This window comes from Triturus cristatus, chromosome 7 (assembly GCF_964204655.1).
Source record: "Triturus cristatus chromosome 7, aTriCri1.1, whole genome shotgun sequence".
Taxonomy (NCBI): domain Eukaryota; kingdom Metazoa; phylum Chordata; class Amphibia; order Caudata; family Salamandridae; genus Triturus; species Triturus cristatus.
In genome coordinates this window covers 1150124790-1150150805 of record NC_140590.1, presented here as the reverse complement: position 1 = coordinate 1150150805, position 26016 = coordinate 1150124790, and the positions used below count along the sequence as shown (strand labels likewise).

General features: G+C 43.1%; 1 protein-coding gene across 2 annotated transcripts in view; it reads left to right on the top strand.

Annotated features, from left to right (window-relative positions):
- Positions 1-26016, top strand: part of BRD8 (bromodomain containing 8) — a 716998-nt gene that overhangs the window by 208820 nt on the left and 482162 nt on the right. For both annotated transcript variants that reach the window (XM_085618373.1, XM_085618372.1), the window contains exons 13-15: positions 16390-16863; positions 17487-17583; positions 17673-17758. In XM_085618373.1, coding sequence (XP_085474499.1) covers positions 16390-16863; positions 17487-17583; positions 17673-17758 — 657 coding nt within the window. The remainder of the gene's footprint in view (positions 1-16389; positions 16864-17486; positions 17584-17672; positions 17759-26016) is intronic.

Here is a 26016-nt window from a genome sequence, read left to right as displayed (position 1 = left end):
TCTGGATGACTGCTTTCTTCATCTGATCTTTGCAGATTGAAGCTATCCAATAATAGATCTCTTGGTAACATCTCAGAACAAAACAATGCCAAGAACCCATCTCCAGACTATCAGAGACAGGCTCCTTGGGCAATGCTCTATTGATTAATTGGTCAAGGGCATCAATACACGCTTTTCCTCTGATTTCACAGATTTGGTTTTCTTTGTTAATGGATGCTCTCTAGTGGAGCATTCCTTACACTCTGTGGACTTTAAAAGAGGTCTGCATTTTTACTTAGATAAAACTGTGGGCCTTATCTAAAGTTTGGTAGACGGGTACTCTACCACAATCCTGGAGCAATGTACCAATAAATGATCAGTCTTCCACTGTGAGCACAAAGAGGAATATTTGTATTGCTCCACACCTCGTAATCTTAAAATCCATAAGGCAGCTGGTCTGTGAAGCCTAAGTTCCCTATTTCCTATGTGCGACCTAGTGGGGTATGATCTATTTCATCGAAATGAATCAGTTTGTGATCATTTCTCTCACATATTTCCTACTTTCTGACTTTGGGATATTGTTAATGTTAGAATCATGTGACTGGGTTACTCATTATGCGCTTTCATATGTTCCTTTAGCCCTGAAGAAGTACAGGAGGCAGATTGGCCTCTATGAAACACATGCTGGCTTGTGATGTTAAGAAATGTGAACTGAAAAAATTAAAGAACATTATGTTTACACTTCATTAAAAGAAATACAAATCTTCCAGTTTTGTGCTCTCAGTAGAAGACTGATCACTTATTGCAACTCCGATCCATAATTTCAGAAGGGTATTACTACTTTGCGTCATGCCTCTGCAACCCACAGAAGGTGTGCTCAACATTTGCCTTGTTTAACATGGCATACTCAGTCAGTCAGTCAAAACACTTTATTCGATTAGTTAAAATCATAAAAGTACAGAAATTCATAAAAGCACATGCCATGACATAACCAATACAAAATAAGATTACAATAAATCCATATAATGAAACAACATACAAACAATTAAAAAGTCATCATTAAAAAATTACTCATGTATTGCCCAAGCTAAGGGATTGTTTCGCCTTGCAGCGCATAGCAGCCACCAGGAAGTTTGCCACACTAAAGATAATGCGAGTACTACTCAGCTGTTGAAGAAACAGCAGGGCAGGTCTAACTTGTAGAAAGCCAGCTTCCTTTAAAATTGGGAGTAAATATTTTTTTACGGCTAGCAGAATAAAACTCGCAAAACATAATAAAATGCAGAGTATCCTGGCAAGAAAAGTCATCACAGTGGCATGGTGCGCTGCATTCGGGCTTGCCCCACAGTGGATAAGAGCCAAGTGAATAGTGGATCAGATTAAACCTAAAACGCAGTAATAGAAATCTATGGAAAGGATTTGAAACAATGCTTAGATAAGGTTCCAGCGAAGGAGACGAGAGAAGCAAAAAATGCGCTCTCACACTTGGTTTTCGAAGTTCCGTCTCCTCGCGGTCCATAGTAAGCCTATCTAAAAATGACTGCCTGGTCCACGCAATGTCTGCTTTGACTATAAGAGATGGGGATGAAAAAAGCTCAGGGCGCCCCATGCTAGAGAACGCCACTCTAATATACTCTAACCAGGGGATTCTGTTAGCATGATCTAAGGCTAAAACATCAGTCAAGATCTGGTGATTAAGGGAGATTTCCTGGTTTAACCAGGTTTTCACCCAAAATAACAATGGGGCCAACTTCAGTTTATCAGAAACATAGCCCAAACCAACCTCCGCATGGATAGAAAAAACAGGGGTTGATTGGGGAACTGATAGCAAAGAACGCAGGAATCTGTTTTCTGCTACTTGAATCCTGTCCTGAGTAACATAGCCCCACAGAGCCGCGTCATAAGTGGCGATGGCCAGGCTTTTTGCAGTATAAACTTTCAGCAAGGCCTCCATAGGCCTTGCCCCCAACTTCTTAGCAAAACTCATCACAGCTGAGGTAGACCTGGCTACAGAGTTGCGTTTAAGTTTAATTTGCGGGCCCCAGCAACATGGCATACTAATTGTACCTCAAACTTTACTGGTTAGTAAACGGTGCATCATGCAACTTTCAGTATGCACAGCCATACTTGCCTCAAGGACGTATGCTCTTTCTATTCAGTTCACCCACCCATGTACAGACAGTGACTCTTTGCTGTTTATGACTACAAGCCCTTTACTAACCCTTAAGTAAGGGTTTATGGAGTATTGTGAATAGCAGTATCATGAATGATGTAATTTGAGAGTTCATCAGTGATGTCATCAATGATGTTATTTAACATGTCATGTGTGATGAAATATGTGAGGTCATAAGCAGTGCATGGCGAGGCGCAAGTTATAGTTAGTTTACTTTTTATAGATTGTGAAATTCCTGGCCAGATGTACAAACAACTTTTGCATGCGCAAACAGGCTAGTGACCCGTTTGCGCATGCTAAAATTGTCATGGCCATGTACCAACACAATTTTGCGAGTCGCAAATGATTTGCGACTCGCAAAAAAGTGTTTAGAGACTCGCTATTTGGAAGGATCATTCCTTTCCAAATAGCGAGTATCAAACACGTACTAATGTTTCGCGACCCCAATTGAGGTCGCAAAACACTCGCAATTATCATCTACTTCAATTAGGTGATAATGCATTTCTAAATGGTCCCCTTTTGCAAATGCATGCAAAATAATTTTTTAAGGGCAGGCAGTCGTCCCAGGGACCACTACCTGCCCTTAAAAAATAAAACGAAAACGTTTCATTTTCTTTTTGTTAAATGCATCCCATTTTCCGTGACGATTGGCGTTTTGGAGACTTGTTGACATCCTGATATCGACTGCCAACAACAGTTCTTGCATATATATTTGGCATTGGAACTGACAAGGCTTGGGTCTGCATCATATGGTTTTGGGGCTGGTGATATGATGCCTATGTGACTGAACCGGGCGATCGTTAGTAGGTGATCGTTAGCAGGCTTGCAAGATCTTAGCCTATAGCATGTCTTGGCTGTGGGATTTCATCCATATTATTGACATTTTATCTGATTCTGCAAACTGACTGATACTTAAATTCTGTTGCGACTGAATCAGGTGTAATCCCCTCTCATTTTTTGCACTATTTTGCATAACCGACGGTGCCCCTTCATCCATTCCATTCAACACCGTTGCCTTTTATATCCTTTTAACATCTATAACTTTGAGGAACACTGCTTAAACATCTGATATAGAGTATTTTGGATAACCGCGACTTAGATGGGGAACGAGAGATAGGCAGTTTCTCTGGTTATTTCTTTGACCTTTCATTTGTGTGGATATTCCTCCTTAAGTTATCAGCACCTTGAAGAAGTCCTCTAGTAGGACGAAACATGTCGGCTGTGGCTGTATCACTGTGAAAAACTGATGCCTATGACTACGTTTTTAAAAAGAAAATTGGAATAAAAAGCAACTTTGAATAATACTTGCATTGTATACAGATTATACTTCTGTGCTTTCAGATTTTGCAACTAATGTGTGGTGCACCTGTGCTTGTGTTTTACTTCTTTCTCAGTGTTCATACGGTGCTCCTTGTGGTAGATGTAACCCGTGTCACACTGAAAAAGGCAATAATTCTATAAAATATCAAATGAGCTATGTCAAGGTTTGTCCACAACAAAGTTGTAAGATCAGTTGGCAGCCACAGAGACGTTAGGGTTTCCTTCACGTATACCCGAGGGGTCACTGGCATCTCTAGTTCTTGCATGATCAAAGTCATACTAATAGCAAAATATTGCCAGTGTATGGGTTCAATATCCTTTAACGCACCAAATTCCATTTAAGAGTAACAATCAAACAGCAGTAAAAACAACGATAAGCTTTAATTAATTCTCACTTTAGTATTACTAAATGTGGTCAATGGAGGTGCTTTCGTACTAAAAACATGCACACTACCGCCGCTGGGATGGAGAGCAACACGAGGTAGGCAAGAGAACAAGATCTATAAATAAACTAAAAGAATTACAAAGACTACATGTTTTATTCAAAGTTTTATGTACAATGGGGTATAGCACAAACCATGTCACAAATTTGATATTATCCATCAGTGTACATGGGCGAACAATATAAGAGACACCAACCTATTACTTGGCCACTAACCTCTAGAATGCATGAAATGCAAGGCAAAAAGTGAATGACCATCAGAAATAAACCGCCCCTCCATCCTAAGGGAGGGTGTGTTTGGTGCAGCCCAGAGACACTGGAGGAGTGCTGAAAACTTTACTCGGATACAACTTTACAGCATCATTCATTATTACTAAGTTAATGATATTAGAAGAGAAGAATCAACGTAGCACAAAAACTTAAGATTTGTTGCTAAAAGCCTTTATCGCACAGTTACTACGTAGGCCAAATTTAAAATGCATAAATACACTAATATGAAAAAAAAATTGTTATCGTTTAGTTTTCCTTTGCTCATTCGCCACATAATGCCGCAAGGATGTTTCAAGGGGCACAGCCAGTCACTCACCTCTATAAACATCACCAAACTTTGCCACTTTCTACCTGAACTAAATTTTATAAATGGAGATATTTCTTCATCATCACATAATGAAATTAACTGTAATAACTGCAAGTTCAAACTCTGTGCAGGAACTGAAGGCCCAAGTTCAAACACACAAATGTTATGTTATTTTATGTGTATTTGCAAAATACAGTATCACACACAAGGGTGTCCTGGTTCTGAGCAGGTGTGTTCGTGGCCCTGGCTTTGGTAGGTTGGTTCATTAAAAAACACAGGTCCTAATCTTCGTGAGGAATTTAAGAGGAGAGGAGGTTCTGATGTGGAGTGGGAGGTCGTTCCACACTTTAGAAGCGTCACAAACAGCAGCTGGCTGAACACACACTATCCTATAGGGAATGCCCCAGAGAAAGACAGTTTGTGTTACTTTCAGGGGATGCTTTGAATACAATCTCGTGCACTCATCCAATGATCAAAAAATCTGATCGTTTGCTTAACACTGTACTATCACTTTAAATAATGCGTCTAGAATTTAGTTCAGAAAGGTTTTATTAATAGAAATAAAGGTGTCGATACACAATTCACAATATTAAACTCATGTCATTACAATGGAAATTGCTATAATACAGTAATATGAATTGGACTAAAACAGTATAATAGATCATAAGAATCATTAAAATATCAAAAAATTTAGAAACATTGAGGGGAATTTAAGGGGGTTTTAAAACTTCTTGTCGAGATGGTTGCATCTGGGAACACCGCTTGGCATTTGTGTCAAGGTATATTGTGACAGGTGCCCACAAATACAAGCGCTTCGTTGCCATATGTAAGGGATGCACAAAAGCGGTGTCTAATCTATGATTGTGGCAAACAGTATACCACCATGCCTTATAAGAAATGTTTGTAAAATCTTTCCAATTTGCAGTAATTTGTTGAAATGCAACTGCTAACAGCAAATCAATAATTTTAATATTAAGCGTAACATTCTCCTAACAAGAAGATAGACTGCCTAAGAAAACATTGGTAAAAGAGAAAGAACACTTAGTTTCATAAAACAAGTTAATTTGAGACCACACTTGTTTCCAGAAATTATGCACAATTGGACAGGAAAAAATCATGTGAAACAGATCAGCATTTGGGGAGGTACATGTCCAGCAAGCATCAGGTGCAGTTGTAAACCGTTTACTTAAGACATTGGGTGTCAAGAAAATTCTATTATACACTAAAAATAACGTATGTGTTATATTGGCTGCTCTGGATGACTTACGAATCTTGGTCCATATTTTATTCCATAAGGACACTGGCCAGGATATCGTAAAATCCTTTTCCCAGGCCTCCTCTATTTTGGATATCTGCCTAATAAAATCTTTGCATTGTAGATAACTGTATATCGTGGAAGCTTTGGGTATGGTTTTTATCAATATGTAAAGTTGTGAGGTGGAGTTTGGATTGGTGAGTATAGCGGGTACAGCAGAAATTTGATTATATGTATCCATCACCGCTTTTTTAAGCAAATTGTATATATGAATAAATGAGGCAGGCATATTGAATAATTGACTAAGTGAAGCAAAGGGTAAAAAGTCCGATTGTGAGAATAATTGATGGATCCAAACTAATCGTTTTTGTCTCCAAGACCTCCAATAGAATGATTCATTGCGAATGAGCAGACTTTTGTTGTGCCAGATTGTAGAATTAAGGAAGGAATCTATAGCATTATGAGTAGAGAGAGAAACAGATTCCAAAAATTTGGAGGTCCGTGTAATTATGGGAGTAGATAAGGTCTGTGGTTTGCGTGAAAAGGAAAGGTATTCAGAAAAGGAAAAGGGGGACAGGAAGAGACGCTCAATTGTAGTCCAAAGAGGACAGTCCTTTGTGGAATCCAACAACCAAAGAGGAATGCTTTCTGATAAGTCTGAAAATAGGGGAAATTAACTCCCCCTTCTGTCTGAGGGCGAGTTAATTTAGATAGAGACATTCGAGATTTCCTATTATTCCATAGGAAAGAAGAGAGGATTGAATTAATCCTTTTAAAAAATTTAGCAGAAAAAGGGACTGGAATATTAGAAATGATATAAAGGATTATGGGTGACAGCATCATCTTTATAGTATCCAAACGACCCCACCAGGATAAGTATAAGGGATGCCTTTTAGTGAATAGATCTGAAATTTTTTGAGAGCATTTATTCATGCAGAGTGTCACCGTGTCCGAAATTATTGGGGTAATATATAATCCTAGATATTTAATGTGGTCAGGTTTCCATGTAAAATTAGAAGCACTAAAGTCGTCCTTAAAAGTGAACTTAGTTAAAGGTAAAATCTCGCATTTATCATTATTCAGTTTGTAGCCAGAAATATTAGAATAGGCTCACACTTCTGCCAAAAAGGCAAGTATTGAATCATTTGGTCGTGACATAAAGCAAAATATCATCTGCATAAACTGCGAGTTTAATATGGGAATTTGACTTCTGAAAACCATATAAATTGGGATTTTGACGTAATTTAGAAAGAAAGGGTTCCAAAGCCAAATTGAAAAGGAAGGGGGAAAGGGGGCAGCCTTGACGCACTCCTCTACCTAAATCAAAGAATGGTGAGATTAAACCATTGGCGCATACTGCTGCGCGGGGATTTGAATAAAGAAGGGAAATCAGGGAAGTAAATTTAGGACCAAAACCAAACCACTTGAGGGCATAAAATAAGTAGGTCCACTCAACCCTATCAAATGCTTTTTCGGCATCCAATGCTATCGCCGCAAGTGGTTGATTTGAGTGGGAGGATTTAGACAAAACATTAAAGAGAAGTCGTGTATTGTCAGTGATAAATCAACTTTTAACAAATCCAGATTGTTCTTTTCCCAAAAGGTCCGGTAGGTAGGAGTCTAGCCGTATAGCTAAAGCTTTAGAGAAGATTTTATAATCAATATTAACCAGGGATATAGGCCTATCGTTTTTACAGTATTTAGAGTCTTTACCTTCCTTAGGGATAAGGCAGATGTGTGATTCAGAGAAGGAGCCCGAGGAGCTACCTAATAAATTAAAAGAATGTATTAGGGAGTAAAGTTTGGGCATTCGACGTTTAGAGAAGTGGAGATAAAACTCGACTGTAAAGCCATCTGGTCCCGGCGCTTTATCTTTTTTAAGGTGTTGAAGGGCCTCTGATAATTCTTGCTGTGATAAGTCTAACTCCAAGGAGGACAAGTCTGGAAGGGTTTGTTGAGATTTTTGGATGTTAGAGAAAAATTGTGACAAGGAATTGTCAGTGGGTTGCGTTTCGGAGCTGTATAATGATTTATAAAAGGAAGAGAATTCGTCTAAAATTTCTACATCCTTGAATTTTAAATTTGATTGTTCGTCATATATTGATTCAATGTTTAATTTGTTATGTCTGACTTTTAAGTAATTGGCCAATATTTTCCCCGCTTTGTTTTTACCCCCGTAAAATTTTGCGCTAGATTTTAACAAGTACAGTGATGCATCATCAGTAGACTTCTTATTGAATTGCAATTTGGCATTGATGAGAGCTGTCAAACAATCTTTCGAGTGAGAAGTATAATAAGAGTGCTCCAGTCTCTTAATATCCTGAAGGAGGTCCTTAGTAAATTTACAGGCACTTTTTCGTTTCTTGGCCAAAAACCCAATTATAAAATCTCTTGCAGAAGCTTTAAAAGCATCCCATACAGTTGAGAAAGGCATGGAATGAGTCTGATTTATCTCGAAAAATTCGTCAAGAAATGTAATGAAGGAGGCAGTAAATTTTGGATCTAAGAGGAGAGCATTATTGAAACGCCACCTTCTAGAACCTGTAAATTTAAGTAAAATGTCCAAGCCAGTAGAGACAGGTGCATGGTCTGATAATAAAATGGGACCAATCTCTGCATGAGTGAGAGTTTGCGAGATGGTATGAGAGACAAATATATAATCAATTCTTGATTGCAGGGCTCGACAAATCCACTCGACCGCTCGCATTTGCGAGGTAAATTTAATGAGGTCGTGCTATTTTTAGGTCCTACTCGGCCTTTCTGGCGAGAAGGAAAACATACTAACTTTTGTCCTCTGTCTTTGAAAACAGAGAAAATGTGACAAGATAACAAGATTTAAAGGCCTTTTTATTGCTCACAAAGCAAATGAGCAATAAAGATGCCTTTAAATCTTGTTATCTTGTCACATTTGCTCCGCTTTCAGAGACGGAGGTCAAGTAGGTTACTGTTAGGTCGAGGAGATTTTTCAAGGTACTAGACCTGCAGGACTAGTACCATTTTTCAGATTTTTCGAGCCCTGGATTGGGTATGATGAGAAGAGGAATAAAAAGTATACTCCCTAGTAGTCGGGTTACAAAGACGCTAAGCGTCAAGGAGTTTATGTTGAGTAACAGTGTGAACAAAGGACTTATGGGGTTTATTAGGAACTAAGGAGACATTGGAATTTCTATCTATAAATGGATCAAAAATCTGATTACAATCACCAGCCAGAATGAAGTTGTCTTCCATGTAATGAGAAATTTACTTATCTTACTTGGGCCAAAAGGAGGGATCTCCACAGGTGGGGGCATAAATGTTAGGAAGAGAGACTGGAACACCCTTCAATGAAAGTTTAACATTCAACCATCTACCATCAGTATCTGATTCTTGGGACATAAGTGTAAACGAAAGGGACTTACGGCAGAGTATCATTACTCCATTACGTCTACCATCACTTGGAGAGTAAAAAACTTCACCCACCCAACCTTTTTTAAATTTTAAGCATTCAACATCCGAGAGATGCATTTCTTGCAGAAACGCAATATCGGCATCTAACCTGGCCAAGTGAGTCAGAACCCTTTGCCTTTTAATGGGAGAATTTAATCCCCTAACATTCCATGTCATTAATTTCAATGATATAAATTATTAGACACAAAATGATCAAAGAGTTAAAAACAAGAGTCCAAGTCATTATGACAACAATAAAAAACATGAGAAGAAATAAGAATGAAGAAGATAATTAATTCAAAAATAGAATAGAGAAAGGTAAATAAGTCAGACCAAAAATAAAGGTCAGAGACAACTATACTATATAATGAAGGAACCAATTAAATAGATGAAAGAAGAGCGAGTAAACACGGAGACAAGGACGACATGAGAAGCACAGAAGAAAAATGTTGACAACACCCATGAAAAGAGTAATGAAAGTATCTAGATAGGGAGAGAAAAGAAAAAATGGAAAAGATTAAAGTAAAAAGGAGATATATAGGAGTAACGTACCTACACACAGAAGAGTCAGGGAAATAACACAAGGGGGGGGGGGGGGTGGAACCACATGGAACAGACGGGGCATCCGGGTTCAGCCAACGGAGGACCAGGGGGAACCACGCCATAGAAGTGAAGGATCTGTGAAGGCGGAGGACAACAAGAAGTGAGACAACGAATAGGATCATACTATGAACACATGAAGCCATGAGAAACATAACCAACGAGCAAACGTGCAATAAATGCGAGTTAAAACAACAAGATTATCTAGGTTATGAAGTATTATAAATCGCACAAAAATAAAAGGAACAAAAACTATAAAACTAACAAATGATGCGCTTAAAAACAGATATGCAATGCATAATAAGAACAAGAGAGGTTAAACAATCATGTAACCAAGGAGTAGAACAAATTGCAAATGCAGCAGATATTAAGAGACAAGTAATATTCGAAGATGACGGTTCTGCAGCAGAATCCATAGCACTCGGTCGGCAAGAGTTAATGAAGCTCTGTAGTCGAAGAGGATCGTCATAAGATGTTGTTCTGTTGTTGTAAGTAACTTTAAAGAAGCAAGGATGGAAAAGACCGTAGCGGGCACCCATCGATCTCAAAACTAATCTCATATCAAGAAACGCCTTGCGCCTGTTGGCAGTGACTTTAGCGTAATCCTGCGCGAAAAATAAGGTTGAACCAGACCAAGTAATACGTTCAGAGTATCTGACCGCTGACAAAACCTTTAGCAGATCGGTATATTCCAGAAAGTATAAGATAACTCCTCTAGGCCGTTGCACAGGTGTAGTACTTGAAGAAGGTCTACCCAATCTATGAGCACGTTGTATGTTGAGAGCCGTACCTTCAGCCAAATGCAACAATTTGGGAAGGAAAGATTTAAAAAAGGTGAGAGGATCAGACCCCTCAATTCCTTCCGCCAGGCCGTAAATACGCAGATTATTCCTCCTATTGCGATTTTCAAGGTCCTCGAGCTGTCGTTGAAGCACAGAGACCTGAGATTGGAGCTGAGAGACAGTCGCACTTGTATCGCTGAAGGAGGAAACACTCTGTTCAACTGCGGTGACTCTTGTGTCAAGTTGAGACCAGTTGTCTGCAAGAATTTGTAACTTGGTATTAGTTTCCTCCATAAAGGTTCGAAGGGTCCTGATTTCTTCCACAGTAACTCCATAGAAACAGGTGAAGTCGATTTAGGAGGAGAGGGCGAATGTTGTTTCAGACGTTTAGTAACAGATTTGCCAGGGGGTTGCGCAGGGAGATTCATGTTTGTCAAATTAGTTTGGGACGAAGACAACAGAGAGTCTTCCAATCTGGAAAATGTAGTAAAAATTCTTGAATTCTTGATGAAGATGTGTTTTGGGTTTTGTTGCTTAGAAAATGCACCTTTCAATCTGCCCATAGGTCATAAAACTGCCTCACGTCAAATCAAAGGCAATTGAGACCAGTTGCAGTAGAGCGAGAGGGAAGAATCTGTATAAAAAACTGGCAGAAGACAAAAATATGCTTGTCAAAGTTATGTGGTCAACAGCTGCTTTATGGTGGTAAAACTCCACTATGAGGCAATAAATCCCCAGGAAATGAAAAAAGCAAGCAATTTGTCAAAGTATTGGTGAGAATAACGAGAGTGTGGAGAAAAATATACTGTCAATCAATCCTAATGAAATAGAGAGTCTGTGAAATCACAAAATGGCCACTGAGGAGATTGTCCGTCCGTAAAGTAAGTGCAGTGAAATATGAGCTTATAACAGCACTGTCAGGACATGGGCCACAGCAAAACGAAGCAGAAATCAAAGCATGTGGGCAGGAGGAGTGCCAGAGAGATTTTGGGTGAAAAACGCCTCATATGATTGAAGCGCTGTTAAACAAACAAAATTCAAAATGGCGGCCGTTGCCGCGATATCGCGTCTCACAGAAAAGGAGTCGCATACCATAATTGCTGCATTTTCATGCCGTTTCGGGACCAGAGAGGGGCACAGGACGCTCACCAGACCTTCCGATATCCACCGCACCTCATCTCTCTGAAAACGGCAGCCGTGAAGCGCGGGACCGCCAAGACGCGCCGCGGAGCTTCACCCGGACACCTCCACGTTCACCGGGCGCCAAGCCATGCCCCAATGCGTCTAGAATTTAGAGTTTCCACAACTATATAATTTACCTTCTTCCACAAAGTCCAGTTGTTAAGGGGTGTTCCCGTGTACTGCCCTGCCTTCGTGTTCACAGTCATATTCAAAGCTTTCTTCTTCATGCACGGGTTCCACAGAGGACATTGTAAAATGCAAGAACTGCAGGTAAAATGGAGGAGAGGTGAGGGGGGCCTACATCGTGGTGCTTAATCGGAAGCCGCCCCCCTCGGGGAGAGCACCGGCACCCCGGAACCTCGCGTGCCCCACGAAGTGGACGCTGCTGTGCCTGGAAGCAGTCATACCTGCAGCGGGGCTGTCTGCTTGTGGTTACCTGTGCTCTGCGTCACTGACGGAGACACTAAAGCTGAGGGCCCGCCCACTCCATCGGTAACAGTATCTTACCATGTCCCACACTGTGAGCTGAAAACAATCTGCGGCTGAAATCACTGACTTTAGGAAACACTTCTAAAGAAAGCTTGTTTTATTTTCTTGATGCAGACCTATAGAAACAAAGCTTCTCCCCTGTGCCGAGTACGAATGGTAGCTCCTGACAAGTTTCATAGAAACTGGGCGGGGAGGCACTGACTGATACTAAAACAGTAGAACTGAGGGCGTGGAGTGCAGGCTTGGGGAAGTCACCTCTGTCAATTATTAATTAACCCTGGAAGGGACGCATTCTGTGGAACTTGTAAATCAAGCCCAGAAACATGACCCCACACCAGGCACAGATAAGGGCCAATGTTGGCTCCTTGGGTCAGGAATAACTTATTCCTATCTTAGTCCAAATAAGATACAAACAGACTGAATAGACGGTCTGGTCGATGTATGATTTACAATCTAATAAAAGCTGCAAAAGCATCTACGGGCCCCGGGATTTTCGAAGCGTAGGGTTTAAAAGCAGGGAGGGGGCGGGGAAGCTGGATGTACACGCGGCGTGATTCACCCTACGAATGCCCAGCGCATGTCAAAGAAGATTGCATGTGAAAGCACGTACGAGGGGGTTGTGCTCGCTGCCATCAAGTTAATCTTGCCCGCAAGAAATTTCAAGGTTCCCCTCGGTGTTGTAGCAAACACTTTTTACATGCAAACAAAGCAGCTCTTACAAATCACCCAGCAAACAAAACGTAACATTTACAACTAAATAGAAAATATGTTTTCGGGCCTCTGCGGCTCATTACCTTCCCCGACACGGCATGGCTGAGAAGGTAGAGTAGAATAGATTGGTGTGCGCGCGTGCGCCACACCGAGACATGTGTTTTGAATTATCGCGCACACATCTGTGCACGATAATTCAAAACACATGGCGCCTGTGCGGGTAACCGCAACCAATAGGCCATGGGCGGAGCAATGCTCCCGCCTTTGACCAATTGCGTGCTGTCTTTGGTAAAAAGATGAACGCAAACGCCAATAGCCGGGGATAAAACAAAAAGCACACGCACAAGCGTGAGGTGAATTTAAAAAAGCCCTTACATAAAGTGTTCGCCAGAACAGCGCATGTGCTGTTACAGGCTCGACCTAAAAATGGACTTTGGACCCCCTGCATGAAAGATTTACTTTCCAGCCATTAACCGCTGTAACCGGGAGACCCGTTGACCAGTTTAGACTGGACATACACTGCACTCCACTTGTGCATCGTGGGAGATAGAGACCTAAGGCTGGAGATGACCCCTGATGTTCATGGACCCAAGGCTGGCCAGGAAGACTCACTGCACTTTTTCAGTATCTTCAGCATCCATCCCCAGCATCACGACCACTTTTTTGCTGAACTGCAGTAATGGATAAAAATACAGTGAGGACCCAGAGACTGCTTGGCCTGACAGGTAACTGTCTCCATGGAACTAAAAGGTCCATGTGACTGGCTCCCAACCTGCTGTGGCCCGTTTAGGAGAGTTTTAGTAGCTGATCTAGCATGTTGGCTCAAAACTGCTAAGCTGCTTGCAACTATTTTTTGCATTGTAAAGAGTGACATACAATGAATTACTTTATCTTTTAAAAATCATACCTCCAGTTTCCCTCAATAGATTTTTGTCATTTTGGCGTCTATTTAAAGATTAAAATATACCCTATTTTTTAAAATTGGTGGCAGATTTGTATTGTGTTGTTTTGTTTACTCATTGGCTCATTTGGTACTTCCGAGTGCCTTAAACCGGTTCCTTTGATTACGCTTGACTGCCCTAGGCCACAGCTACACAGGACTGAGCTAAAGGTTTTATTAAAGAATCTAATTGGACCTGATAGGGATTGTGACATTATTACTTGGTGAGGTCCCACAACCACACCACATAATAATCCACTTTCCTATAATTGTTTTAAGATTTTCTTGAAAGAAACTTTCTTAATAACTATTTTTCTTTAGATGGGATTCAAGTGAGCGCACACATCTTTATGTTTTCAATCTTACTTTGTATCAGTGGTTTCTTATTATAGTGAAAGTCTCTTTTATTTGAGCAACATTAATGCGGCCCGTGGGCAAATCCCTATACACACTTGTTGGCCCTTTAGGACATTTTTGTTAGTTCCCCTGTTTTAGCAGTACCGCAATACTGCAGTACCACAGGGGATGTTGTGATTGGTATCCTGGTATCAGGCGCTGGTACGGCAGTACCGAGGACCTGAAATATAATTACTTTACATTTGTTACTGAGTTGGGGGCTCCCTTTGGGGCCCCATCTACCCCCACATGGTCCTGAGGGTCCCTTTGAGACCTCTCCACAAGACCCTGGGTGTGATATAATAATCCACATTTATAAAGCGCGAACAATCACCCGTAAGGGTCTCTAGGCGCTGGGGGCCGTCGGGAAGATTAAACAAGCTATTGCCCAGAGTCACATGGTGCTGGACTAATCTGCCGCCGGCACCGGGGATCGAAACGTGACCCCCAGATTCCGGAGTCTGTCGCCCTGGCCGCAGCGCCACACCTCTTCCTTGTGCCGCCTTGTCCCCTTATGTGGCCATTTATTATTTATTTTTTTAGGTATCAGGGACTGAGTCTCTGGCTTGTAATGGCTGCCCACAAAATAATTTGCAGTTGTGGCCAGCCAATCAGGATCTGCCTGTCCACTCTGAATGGGCCAATCAGAGCAAATCTGGACACAAATTGTCCAGCTATCTCTAACTTTTTTTCCAGGGTTAAACTATTCATTCTCACCCTGAATACGTTTTAAATGCTAATTTCTTGAAAAAGGCTCAACAGATGTACACCAAATCACAAAAAAGCACGCTTGCTGAATAAAGTTCTAACTTTATGCCAAATTTGGTGTAATTCTGTTATGCTTTTTTTCTGTATCATTGAGCAACATTTCCTAAGGAAACTAAAATTGGAAATCACACTTTTAGAACTCCTCCCTTCCTTTTTTTTGGCCTCCACTTGATGGACCAGCACAAAACTTTCCTTGAAGGAGCCAAAGTGGATTACTGTTTTTGGGGAAGTTTTGTGCAGATTCGTCAAACGGCGCTAAAGTTATTAAAGAAACAAAAAATGTGTTTTTGTTCAGGGTCCTTGCACACAATGATGAATAATTTTTACATCTATGACTTCAATCAAGAGACCTACGATGCAAAACTAGGATTACAACTAAATAACCATTTATTTTTTAAGACTTCAGACTGTGATAATAAGAAACATGTTTTTCAATATGGAATTTAGACTAGTGCCATGCCTTTGGTTTTCCTTGTCTGTTATGCTGCACTTTTTGCTTTGGACATTAGCTACAATTATTTTTACTAAAAAAGTAGTAAAATGAAAGAAATGATATTCTGATTGACTACCATGTCATTCTGTCTAGACTTTCCATTTATGTGATCTTCATTAAAATGAAGTGTCAGAGCATTGAAGTGCATGACATTTCATTTAAAAGCATTATTGTGGCAACGAGGTGAAAAACATGCTTCACACTGTTATTTTAGCTCAGAGTCTCACCAGAAGAGCAATTAAAGATCCTTGATACTAGGATCAGCAAAACACAATTCCATAGTCCCATTGTGATATTTGTGTGGGATATAGACTCTGTTTTTTTCTCCATTTCTGTCTAAATAAAATCACAGTGTATTCACCCCACTTGGCTATTAGGTGTAGTTCAGAGTGGAACTTCAGGAGGAGTATGCTTGAACTAGAGAGTGTAAAGTTATGGAGCTGAGTTGTGCTGCCCAGGGTATAGAACTGTGATTCTTCAGTGACATCACTTTGGAATTTGGGGGGAAAGTCAATTGATAAACCAAGACGAGAAGGTCTGATGTAGATGCTGATGCTGGAGATGTTAATGGCATTAAAGGACGTTTGAAAGATGAATGGGCCTACAATCAATATTTGCACAGAGATAGTGTGGATCACCATTTTGTGAACCTCCACAGACCCCTACATTGGAGAAGTATTGCTACATTTCACATTTCAATATCTGTGTATATTTTAAATTTTCTACAATGTTTATTAATTCACAATATAACATTTTGCTGTTGAACATCTCAGAGGCTACCACATATGACCTAGCATTGCCTATCTTTATCTATCCAATCTCTGTTAATGTCTGTCCCTCATCTAATTTTTCGCAGGCTGATGAGCACCCGGAGGTACTAGATGTGGCTGCAGTGGAGGCCGCACTCTCATTCTGTGTAGATAATGATGATCCTCAGTCCTTGACTGGACCCTGGGATCAAACGCTGCAGGACCCTCCAGAGAAGCCCCCAGCACTTAGCCATGTACCGGTCACCATCAAACAAGAGCGACCAGAAGAGCAAGAAGAGGAGGATATTGAAAAGGTGCCAAATGCTGAAGAGGTGCCATCTGAAATCAAAACTGAGCCAGGTGAGCAGGAGGAGGAAGAAGAGGAGGCTGAAGAAGATGAGGAGGAAGAAGAAGAAGAGGAGGAAGAGGAGGAGGAGGAGGACGAAGTAGGAGAAGTAAGCACATCACCTGTGTCTGAATACCGGAGCCAAGAAGAAGAGTTTGGAGCTACAGAGGAGCGATCCGAAGTTGAGACAGAATCTGGGAAAGGGGATGAAGGATCTTGTCAAGTGAAGCTTGAGGTACAGCAATTTGGAGTGCTGGAGCTTTTCTAATGAGTCAGCAATAGGATTATAGTGAAGGAAGAAATGGATGGGTTCACTAATGGAATTAGAGAGTTAGAGCATCATTAAGAGGTCAGTAATTGAATTGGAAAGCTCAGAAGATTGTAAAGGTTGCAGTTCTGAGACAAAGAGGGGAAAGCTTTTTAAATAATTTGTAATCCAATCAAGGGCAATAAGCGCACTCAAGGTACCAGCAAAGTGATCAAGTTCTTGAAGCATGATAAAGGGTTCATCAATAGTAATGGAGATAGGGGCATGTAAAGGGGTTAGTGATGGGTTTTACAAAGCTGGAGCATTGAAAAGCTCACCACCGAGATTGGAAACCGGAGCTTTGTACAGGAGTTAGTTATTGGATCAGAGTACTACCCATTGCATAGGAGAGCACTGGAATCACAGAACTGAAGAATTGTTAATTAACATTTGAGAATGTTTTAGTTTTAGTTTATCTTTTGGTGGTGCAAGGGAACTGTAAGGTATTTGATGTTGTAGACTGCACACTTATTTTGGACGAAAAGAGTACCCTGAGGAAGTGCATTCATATTTAAATTGCTTCTCTGTTACCTTTCATTCCTTTTTTTCAGTCCTCCCCTGATCATGCCTCTCAGGAGCCTGTGTTTCAATCAGTGAGAGAAGAGATGGCTGCTGAGTCAGAGACAGCTCCAAAGATGGAATTATTGGGTATGATGTGGGGCGAATGGGCATTCAGAAGTGTTTGGGGTATTTTTAGAGTGTCACAAAGTAGCTTCTTTGGGTTTTTGTCTCCTTAGATCCTCTGAAGGAGGAGCCTGAGCCGACTGCCTTGTTAGATTCCTTGAAGCAGGAACCAGAGCCGCCATCTGAGAGCCAGAACAAGGTATTTGCATGCATGACTTGTCTTAAATTCTGGGGGTCATTCCAATGTGTTAAGTTCCTTTTCATAAACACTTATACCAGTTGTCTCTCTCCTTTGCTCCCCTCCCTCTTACCTTCTTTCAGTCTGTTCTTTCCTTCTTTGGACTAAATTTCACACACTTTCATTCTCTTTTTCATTTTCTCTTCCCCCTCCTACCCAGTCTCTCTCTCTCTTCCCTTTTGCTCGCTATCATTCAACATTTATTTTCCTCTCTTCCCTTCTCTTTCTGTCACTCTCCTTTGATCCCACCCCCACATCCCTTTCCTAGTGTTCTCTCTTGTGCCTTCTCTCTCTTCCTTTTCCTCCAGTCTTGCTCTCTTACCTTCCTTTTTAGGTCTCACATAGGCAGAGCTTGTGCTGTCTCTTCGCGACATGCTGTATTCAGGATATGGGCATTAAGCAACACCCATCTTTCTAATTTGCTCCTTTTACTGTCCTTTGTAAATGGCTGCTTTTCATTAGTTAATATGGTCACTAGTCCCTCCTTTTTTATGTAACCTCCCATGAGAACAGGCCCACTTCGTGTTACCAATCATGTTATGTGTTACTGTCTGAGCAATCTTTTTTTTCATATAGTCTTTTTCAGGTTTAGGAACTCACTTGCGCCTTCGCTTGCTCCCTCTTCTCGTTATTGTCCTTGTAATTATGAAAAGCTGCCCTTTATATTTGCTAACACTTGAATGTCCCGCTTTCTCTTTGAATATAGTATCAGAACCATTTTTTTGTTTAACATTTTTAAAACAAAAAGTCTTATTTGTAAATGTGCAACATGCTGCGCTTTCACTTAAACAATGACGGCTGTGCGCCTTTCTTTATGCGCGGCTAGCTGTATTCACTTTTGAAAACATCAAGTCTTTATTAAAGGTGCCACTTTCACTTTAAGCTTGCCTTTATTTGTTCAGAATCGGCACCGCTTGCAGAGATAAGCACCGCCCTTTAACACACATGCCTTTACTTTTGCATGGAGCCGTGCAACTCCTTCCTTGTTGGTTGCTTCCCATTCCCAAGATTGCTAGCATTCTGCATCAGGGCTCCTTATCTCTACACTTTGAATGCTTGCAGAGGTGCATGTAGCAAGGCACTGGTCGGGAATCCACGGTTGTTTTGGAATAGCAGGGTTGATATTTCGCATCCATCACCTCTCAGAGCTAGCTTCTTTTTTATTGTGTTTCATTAAAATTAAATTAAACTTTGTTTCCAGTGCTGTCACTTAATCTCCCTGTGCCGTATTCTAACACCCGTGCTCCATCCACAACACTGATTGCCCACCCCCAACACCCCGCCGGGATCGCTGCTTTTAAATGTTCCCTTCTGCCACAGTGTCTACTGCATTGTCTAATTATCACTGAAGAGGTTAAGGCTTCCCTTGCATGTCTCCTCCCCTCTCCCTCTGCTCATCCTCCCTCACTTCTACCAAAGCACAAACAAACATAGTTGTTCTTTCTTTCTCTTTGTCTTGCTCCGTCTCCCTTCCTCCTGTCTCTCCCTTGCTTCCCTTCTTTCATCTTCTCTAGTCTTCTCTGTTCCTCCTTTCTTGTTCTTCTGTCACTTTCCTTATCTCTCTCTCTCTCTCTCTCTTTTTCCTTTTGTGATAAGTTTTCCGTTCTTTGCCTCTGGTTCTCCTCCGCTTTCCTTCTCTCTTACTCTCATCCATTCTCTCTTTCTTCCTTCTCTCCCATGATTGTAGCATATGCTGCTCTAGATCACATCTTCTGCATACTCCTGCGAACTAGTTTGGGACGTGAATGTTTGCAAGTTGTCGAGACTACAAGAAAGGCGTTAAAGATTAAAAAGACCCTTTGGTAGAGGAGAGACCGTAGCTGGGCACTGTCAAAGATGCAGTTATATCAAAAATCTGATATACCGTGTAAAGACTCCAGGGGCTCCCGTTTGAGTGGACAGGGGCTAGCTATGCAATGAAGTGCTCTTTTAGGGTGCAGTGTGGTCGAGCAGCCTTAGGCTTAACACAGAGGAGTGCAAGACATTTGCAAATACAGACAATGATCAATGACACACATGACTCAAAAAGGAAATCCACACCAATTTATAAAAATAGCAGATATCTTTATTGTTCAGGTAAGTGAGTTTTTAAATATATCTATACACATTATTTTCATTTTAAAAAGTGGACACAGTAAAATTTCTGAGTTCTGCAATGTTGTCCTAAGGAAGGAAGAAAAAGTTCAGCAAACAGGTATAGTACAGTGAGTTACAAGACCACTCTCCAGGAGTTAAGGTGAGTGGTGGGCAAGGTCCAAGGCATCACAAGCAGTACACCACAAGTGGCACAAGGGTGGCTGGGCGCAGGGTGCAAAACAGTGTCAGGAGCCCAATGTATTTCAGGGGAGATCGGTCACTGCGGAAAGAAGCTGCATGCTCTGGCCAGGAGGTCAGTCAGACTGAACCAGCGAGTGGGCACAGGCCTTGCGATGCTCAGGGATGGGGGAATCCTTTGGTCCTCTTCTCCGAGGCCCAGGGGCGACGGGTGCAGGGTTGCCCTCAGGCATTGGGTTTTTCCTTACCGGAGTAGTCGTGGTTGAGAGGGCCTGCGTGCAGAGGCTGCAAACTATGTTGAGGAGTCCAGGAGGGGTGAAACGAAGATGGACTTGAGCTCTGGAGGGATGGGTGACCTTGTTGACTCCGGTGGTCCACTTCAACTCGAGCCGGAGGCGACAGGTGCAGTGATGACTTCGGTTTTGGTGGTTCAAGAGGCTTCACAAGTCTTCTTTTTTGGAGTTTCTCCAGAACAGGTCTGCTGTTCATGGGAGGTCTTGAGTCTTTTTCGAAGGCAGACAGTCCTCCCAGGTTTCTGGAGTCAACAACAGCAGGACGAAACGACTTTGGCGCAGTTTTTCGAGGAGGGATGCAGACAGGCCGTCGGGGCTTGCACCAGGTCAGCGGCTTCTTCTCTCCTCCCTGCTTTTGCGGCTCTTCTGTGTCCTCTCTCTTCTTAGGTAATCATGATCTGCTTCTCTGGTGCCACAGGCTCCCCTAAATACGGAATTTATGGGTGTTAGGGGAGTGTAGGGTAGTAGCCAATGGGTTACTGACCCTTGGGGTCACTGCACCCACTATATGACCACTTCCTGTGAGAAGTGGGCATAACCCTGTCCCAGAATTCCTAAGTGTGCCATCACAAAGATGGCTACTATTAAATAATCATGTCCACCTAACAGTAGCCCACCTGCCTGGAGGTGGTACACTTACCTGACTAGCTAATTTCCCACCTGTCCAGTTGCAAAGGGGTCTCTGAACAGAGGGGGTGGCTTCCTCTTCTGTGAGGGGAGCCAGATTTTCACTCCAAAGGCAGCAGCTTCTTTGAAGCTTGCCGGCCCAAGGAGGCTAATCAGCAGGTCATCCTGTGGGAAGGGGTGTTACACCTTCTTCCCGGACAGGCTTTTGTTCTGGGTCTCCTGAGATCAAAGTCTCTCACCGTAGAAGGTCAGAACAGCGTCTTGGGTGGCAGGCAGGCAGAAACCAGTCAGCAAGTACACCAGAGGCTGGATGGTTTTCGAGAATCACTTCTAAACTGCCCTCTGAGTTCTTGTATTGGTAAATTTGACACTGGCATCAGTGTGGGTTTACCAATACAAGATGTTTGATACCAAACATCCCTATCTTCAGTGAAGCCATTATGTAGCTGGTCGGTTGTACTGGCAGTAATAGGACTGACCAGCTCAGGGGCAGATCTGCTCTTGCTGGTTTTCCCTCACATGTAATATTCAGCACCCTGTCCTAAGGCTGTCAGGCCTGTTGTAGGGGTGACTTAAAATATTTCATGCATTGTTAGGGGGCATGGCACACAGGGATGTGTGACATGCTGTGTTTTCACTTTTGTGTGCATCAAGACACACGGCCTGTAATGGCAGTCGTGCATGTGCTTGGTGAGAGGTCCCTTAGGGTGGCAGGCTTGAAAATTAGTAATCTGATGGGTGTGTTCACCCTCAGGCTAGTTCTGCCCCTAAGGTGGGCTAACTGATGGGGACACAGCATTTTAGTCTGCCTTGAAGATTACAGAATTAGGAACTCTGGGGCAGAGTTATGCCCACTTCCCACAGGAAGTGGTCCCATAGGGGACATAGTGACCGCAGGGGTAAGTAGCCCATTGGCTACTACCCTCCACTCCCCTAAGAATCTAGTATTTAGGGGAGCCCCTGGCACCACGTAAACAGATCCAGCCAACCTGAAAGTAGAAGAACACTGAAGTGCTTCAAAAGCAAGAACAGAGGACTAGTGACTGACTTGGTGCCAACCCTGCCGGCCCGCCTGATGTCCCCGACAATTGCACCAAAGACGACTCGTCCTGCATCTGCCTGCACCTCCAAAAGCCTGTGATGACTAACAGCCTTCACCCAGGAACTCCTGTGGAGTAGCAGAGCTACTCCCCTGCATCCTGCGGGCACCCCAGAAGAACCTGCGAGGACTCCAGACCGCCAAAACCTGACACCAGAAAGCACCACTGCACCTGTGCCCCCTATACCGAGTTGAAGTGGGCCACTGGTGACAGTGTGGTCCTCAGACACTCCAGAGAAGCAACCCAGCTTGTGTGTGTCAACAGTGAACTTCCCCACGCTGCCTGCAGCCTCTTTGTAAAGGCCCCTTCTACTGCGAGTGGCTCTGGTCGTGAAAACCTGACTCCTGAGATCACCTCTGCACCCGGCTGCCCAGGCCCAATGAGAAGAGGACCAAAGGTGTCCCCTTGTCCCCGAGCATCCTGAGACCTGTTCCCCCTTGTTGGTTCAGCCGTACTGGTCCCCCAGTCCCAGCTTGCAGCCTGTTTTGACCGGACCGACCCCCATTGACTTACACGGGGCACTGACGCTGTTTAGCACCTCTGCACTCGCCCACCCCAGTGCTGCCCGACGTGACCTATTGGTGCTGCCTTGAACCTTGCCTCATACTCACCTTACATCCAGAAAATTGGTCCTGTAAGTCGCTGTAAAGTGCTTGTATGCAATATATGTCTTTTCTCCATAGGATAACATTACCGCTCCAAAAATTACACTGTTGACTTTTAAAAACTATAAAAATTCATAAGTTGAAATGTACTTTTCTGATCACGATGATCTTGGTGCCTAAACTTATATAACAATGTTATTTTTATGAATTTGTGTGGATCTCCTTATTGAGTCATGTGTATCATTAAGTGACTGTGCATGCAGCATATGTCTTAACAGTCCTCTCCAATAAGCCTAGGGCTGCTCGATCACAATACCCCCTAAGAGAGCACCTTGGGATTACTAGAGCAAGCGCCGTTCCACTTATAAAGGCTACCTGGAATCTCTCCACAGTATGCCTCTTTTTGTTATACTATATAAAGAGCCAGCTTCCTACAGGCAGCACCAACTATCCTGTTTCCACTCTGAAAGTCGGCTTCCTTGAAAGCCGATTCCACAGCTGTTGCGCACAACCTGTGTTGCCGGGGCCTTTCACTTTTTTTTTTAATATAATGTTGTGCCCAGTTATCATAACGTTTCTAACTGCTGTCGGTATGATCCAACTCTCTCAAACATGTTCGGCTATCACAGAAGCAGGGGAGAGAGAACAACTTTCATCCTTCGTATTCAGCCGCAAGTATGTCCGTAGCGGCTGCCAGATATCCTGGGGGCACACTTGGATAGGCATGAGTTCCCAATAGGCAGACAACTGCCCATGACAGACCAATGCCTCTCGGAGCAAGTCTTCAGCATGGGGAACCTGGCGGCAGCCCGAGCACATCGCTATGCGTCGTTTAGCAAGGAGCAAGAGCATGGACATTAATTTCCTGTTTCCCACTGGCACATTTCTTACATATCCCAGCAGCCCAGTCCGGGGGGGGGGGGTGAGAGCGTTTTATATGTAGATCTAACTTTCAACCATTACATCAAAGATGACTCCCCAGTAGTGGTGAATATCAGGGCAGTCCCAGACCAGGTGCAGGAAGGACATGTAGGGGGCTCGGCACCTCGTGCATCGCGCATCATCAATCAGACCTACTTTGTGTAGCCATTCTGGTGTCCTGTATAATCTGTGTAGGAATTTTAAATGGATTAGACGCAGCCTGTAATTATGGGACAGTTCTGTTGCTTGTGTGCAGCAGAAGGTCCACTGGTCCTCCGAAATTGGTATGCCAAGCTGAGCCTCCCATTCCTGATGTGCTTTGCGAACGCATACTGACACTGTATTCCAGTGTATAACAGCGTGATCCGTTTGCGGGGCAAGGAGTTACCCAGGAAGTCCTCTAGTACCTGAAACCTAGGCTTGCGCAACTGGGAAGAAAGCAAAGCTAGCGCGCAATGCAGCCCGGAGCCGATAGTAAGTCATTTTGTGAAGTACACCCAGCTGCAATCTGTAGAGAACTGAGTTCAGCGGGTGTGACGCCGCTTGATCATGCTCAGGCGATGTAAGTTCCATAAATTGTGTTGGGTATAACCAGTGAAAGCCAAACATCGCTTGAGAGCAGCTATAGTAAAGATCCATGTCTGTGCGCCCAATCTGCACTGCTCAAAGGGTAAGGTTGGTGTTTCCCAAGAGACCCTGGGTTGTTTCCCTGCCCATGCCAAAGAGATTATGTTCGATCGCAATCTACGCCTAAAACCGCTGTTAAGAGGGAGGGGAAGATTAATAAATAAATAGAAAAATTTGGTCAGGATGACCATTTTGGCTATCCCCAGCCGGCCTGGTAGGAAAAGGCAATCCCGTTCACCTCTTCAAACTGCTTTTCAGCCATTCTATCAGTCATCCGTAGTTGGAGCGCTATAGTTCTTCAACATTACGGCTTAGCCAGATTCCCAGATATTTCACGGGCCTTTCGCCCAGCAGAGCGGAAATTCAGATTGGAACCGCACCGCAAACTCCATTTGCGGAAAGATTACTGACTTTGCCCAGTTGATGAGTATGCCCAAAAGCCCTCCGAACCTGATGAACTCTCTGATCAGGGGATCCAAATTTGTCGGCCGGGTGCTTTACGTATAAAGTCATATCATCTACATATAAAGAGCTAAGTATCACCCGCGGGGAGAAGGCCATACCCCGGTGCGTATGATGCTGGGGTTCCATGGCGAATGGCAAAAAGACAATGGACACCCCTGCCTCGTTCCTCGGGAGACACGGAACAGAGGAGATATCACTCCGTTAACACGGAGCCTCGCAGTGGGACTGGAGTTTAAGAGGGCGATCAATTTAATAAATTTAGTGCTAATTCCTAGGCGGACGAAAAGTTCAAAAAAGCACGCATTCAAGAGAATCGAACACCTTGGTGGCGTCCCACAAAATCGGACCCGCCTGCTGCGAGGGGTCGATTTCTTGCATTGTGGAAAAGAATGTGCGCAGGTTGATTGTCGTAGCCCTACCGGGGACAAAGCCACACCAGTCCGGTCGCTCTACGAGGGGCAGCAAGGGAAGAAGCCGTGATGAACTTTGTCAGAATTTTATTGTCCAGATTAATCATGGACAATGGCCTGTCAGACTCACACCTCTGTGGGTCTTTATTAGGTTTTAGGATCGTGATGATGCCTATTCTTTATAGAATGCTGCTGCGAGGCCTTCCAGGCTAGGGGCCTTGTCTCCTGACACAGCGCAGAGGATCCTAACCTCCTCCTCTTCTGTGAACGGCTTGTCTAGGTAACTTTGGTGCCCGTTTCCAAGCCATAACAACTGTATCAAGTAAAAAAAGTCATCAAGTTCTGGGGAAGTCCCCCATTGGTTTGCCTCGTGTAATGAGGGGTAGAAGGAAATCATTTCCGACTGGACAGCAGTCTGACCCACCGATGTCTCGTTTTCGAGAGTGCGTAATTCTGTGATATAATCACTCGCATAGGGCTTTCTACGGAGGCCCTACAGTGTCTTTCCCGCACGGTATCCCTCTCCATATCTCCTAGCGCACGTCTCTCTGCCGAGATAATGAGTCTCACGTAGGGCTGCCTCATCAAAGTCTCCAATCTTGCCTCTGATGCAGCCCAGTATCTCAGTGTTGTTAGTGGTAAATAATTCTTGCTCTAATCCTTGTATCATCTCCTCAATTCGCTTGAGATCTCCTCGCAGCGAGCGCAGAACCCCCGCTTGCTTTGGGATACATTCCCCTCTTATAACTGTCTTGAACGCCTCCTAGAGCATCGAATGGGACTCAACCATGCCTACATTGAGCACAAAGTGTTCTGTTATTGCAGTCCTGATGGGTTCCCCAAACACCTGATGCCAAAAGGCACCCGGTGGAAGCCCTACTCAGGTACTCCAGCATG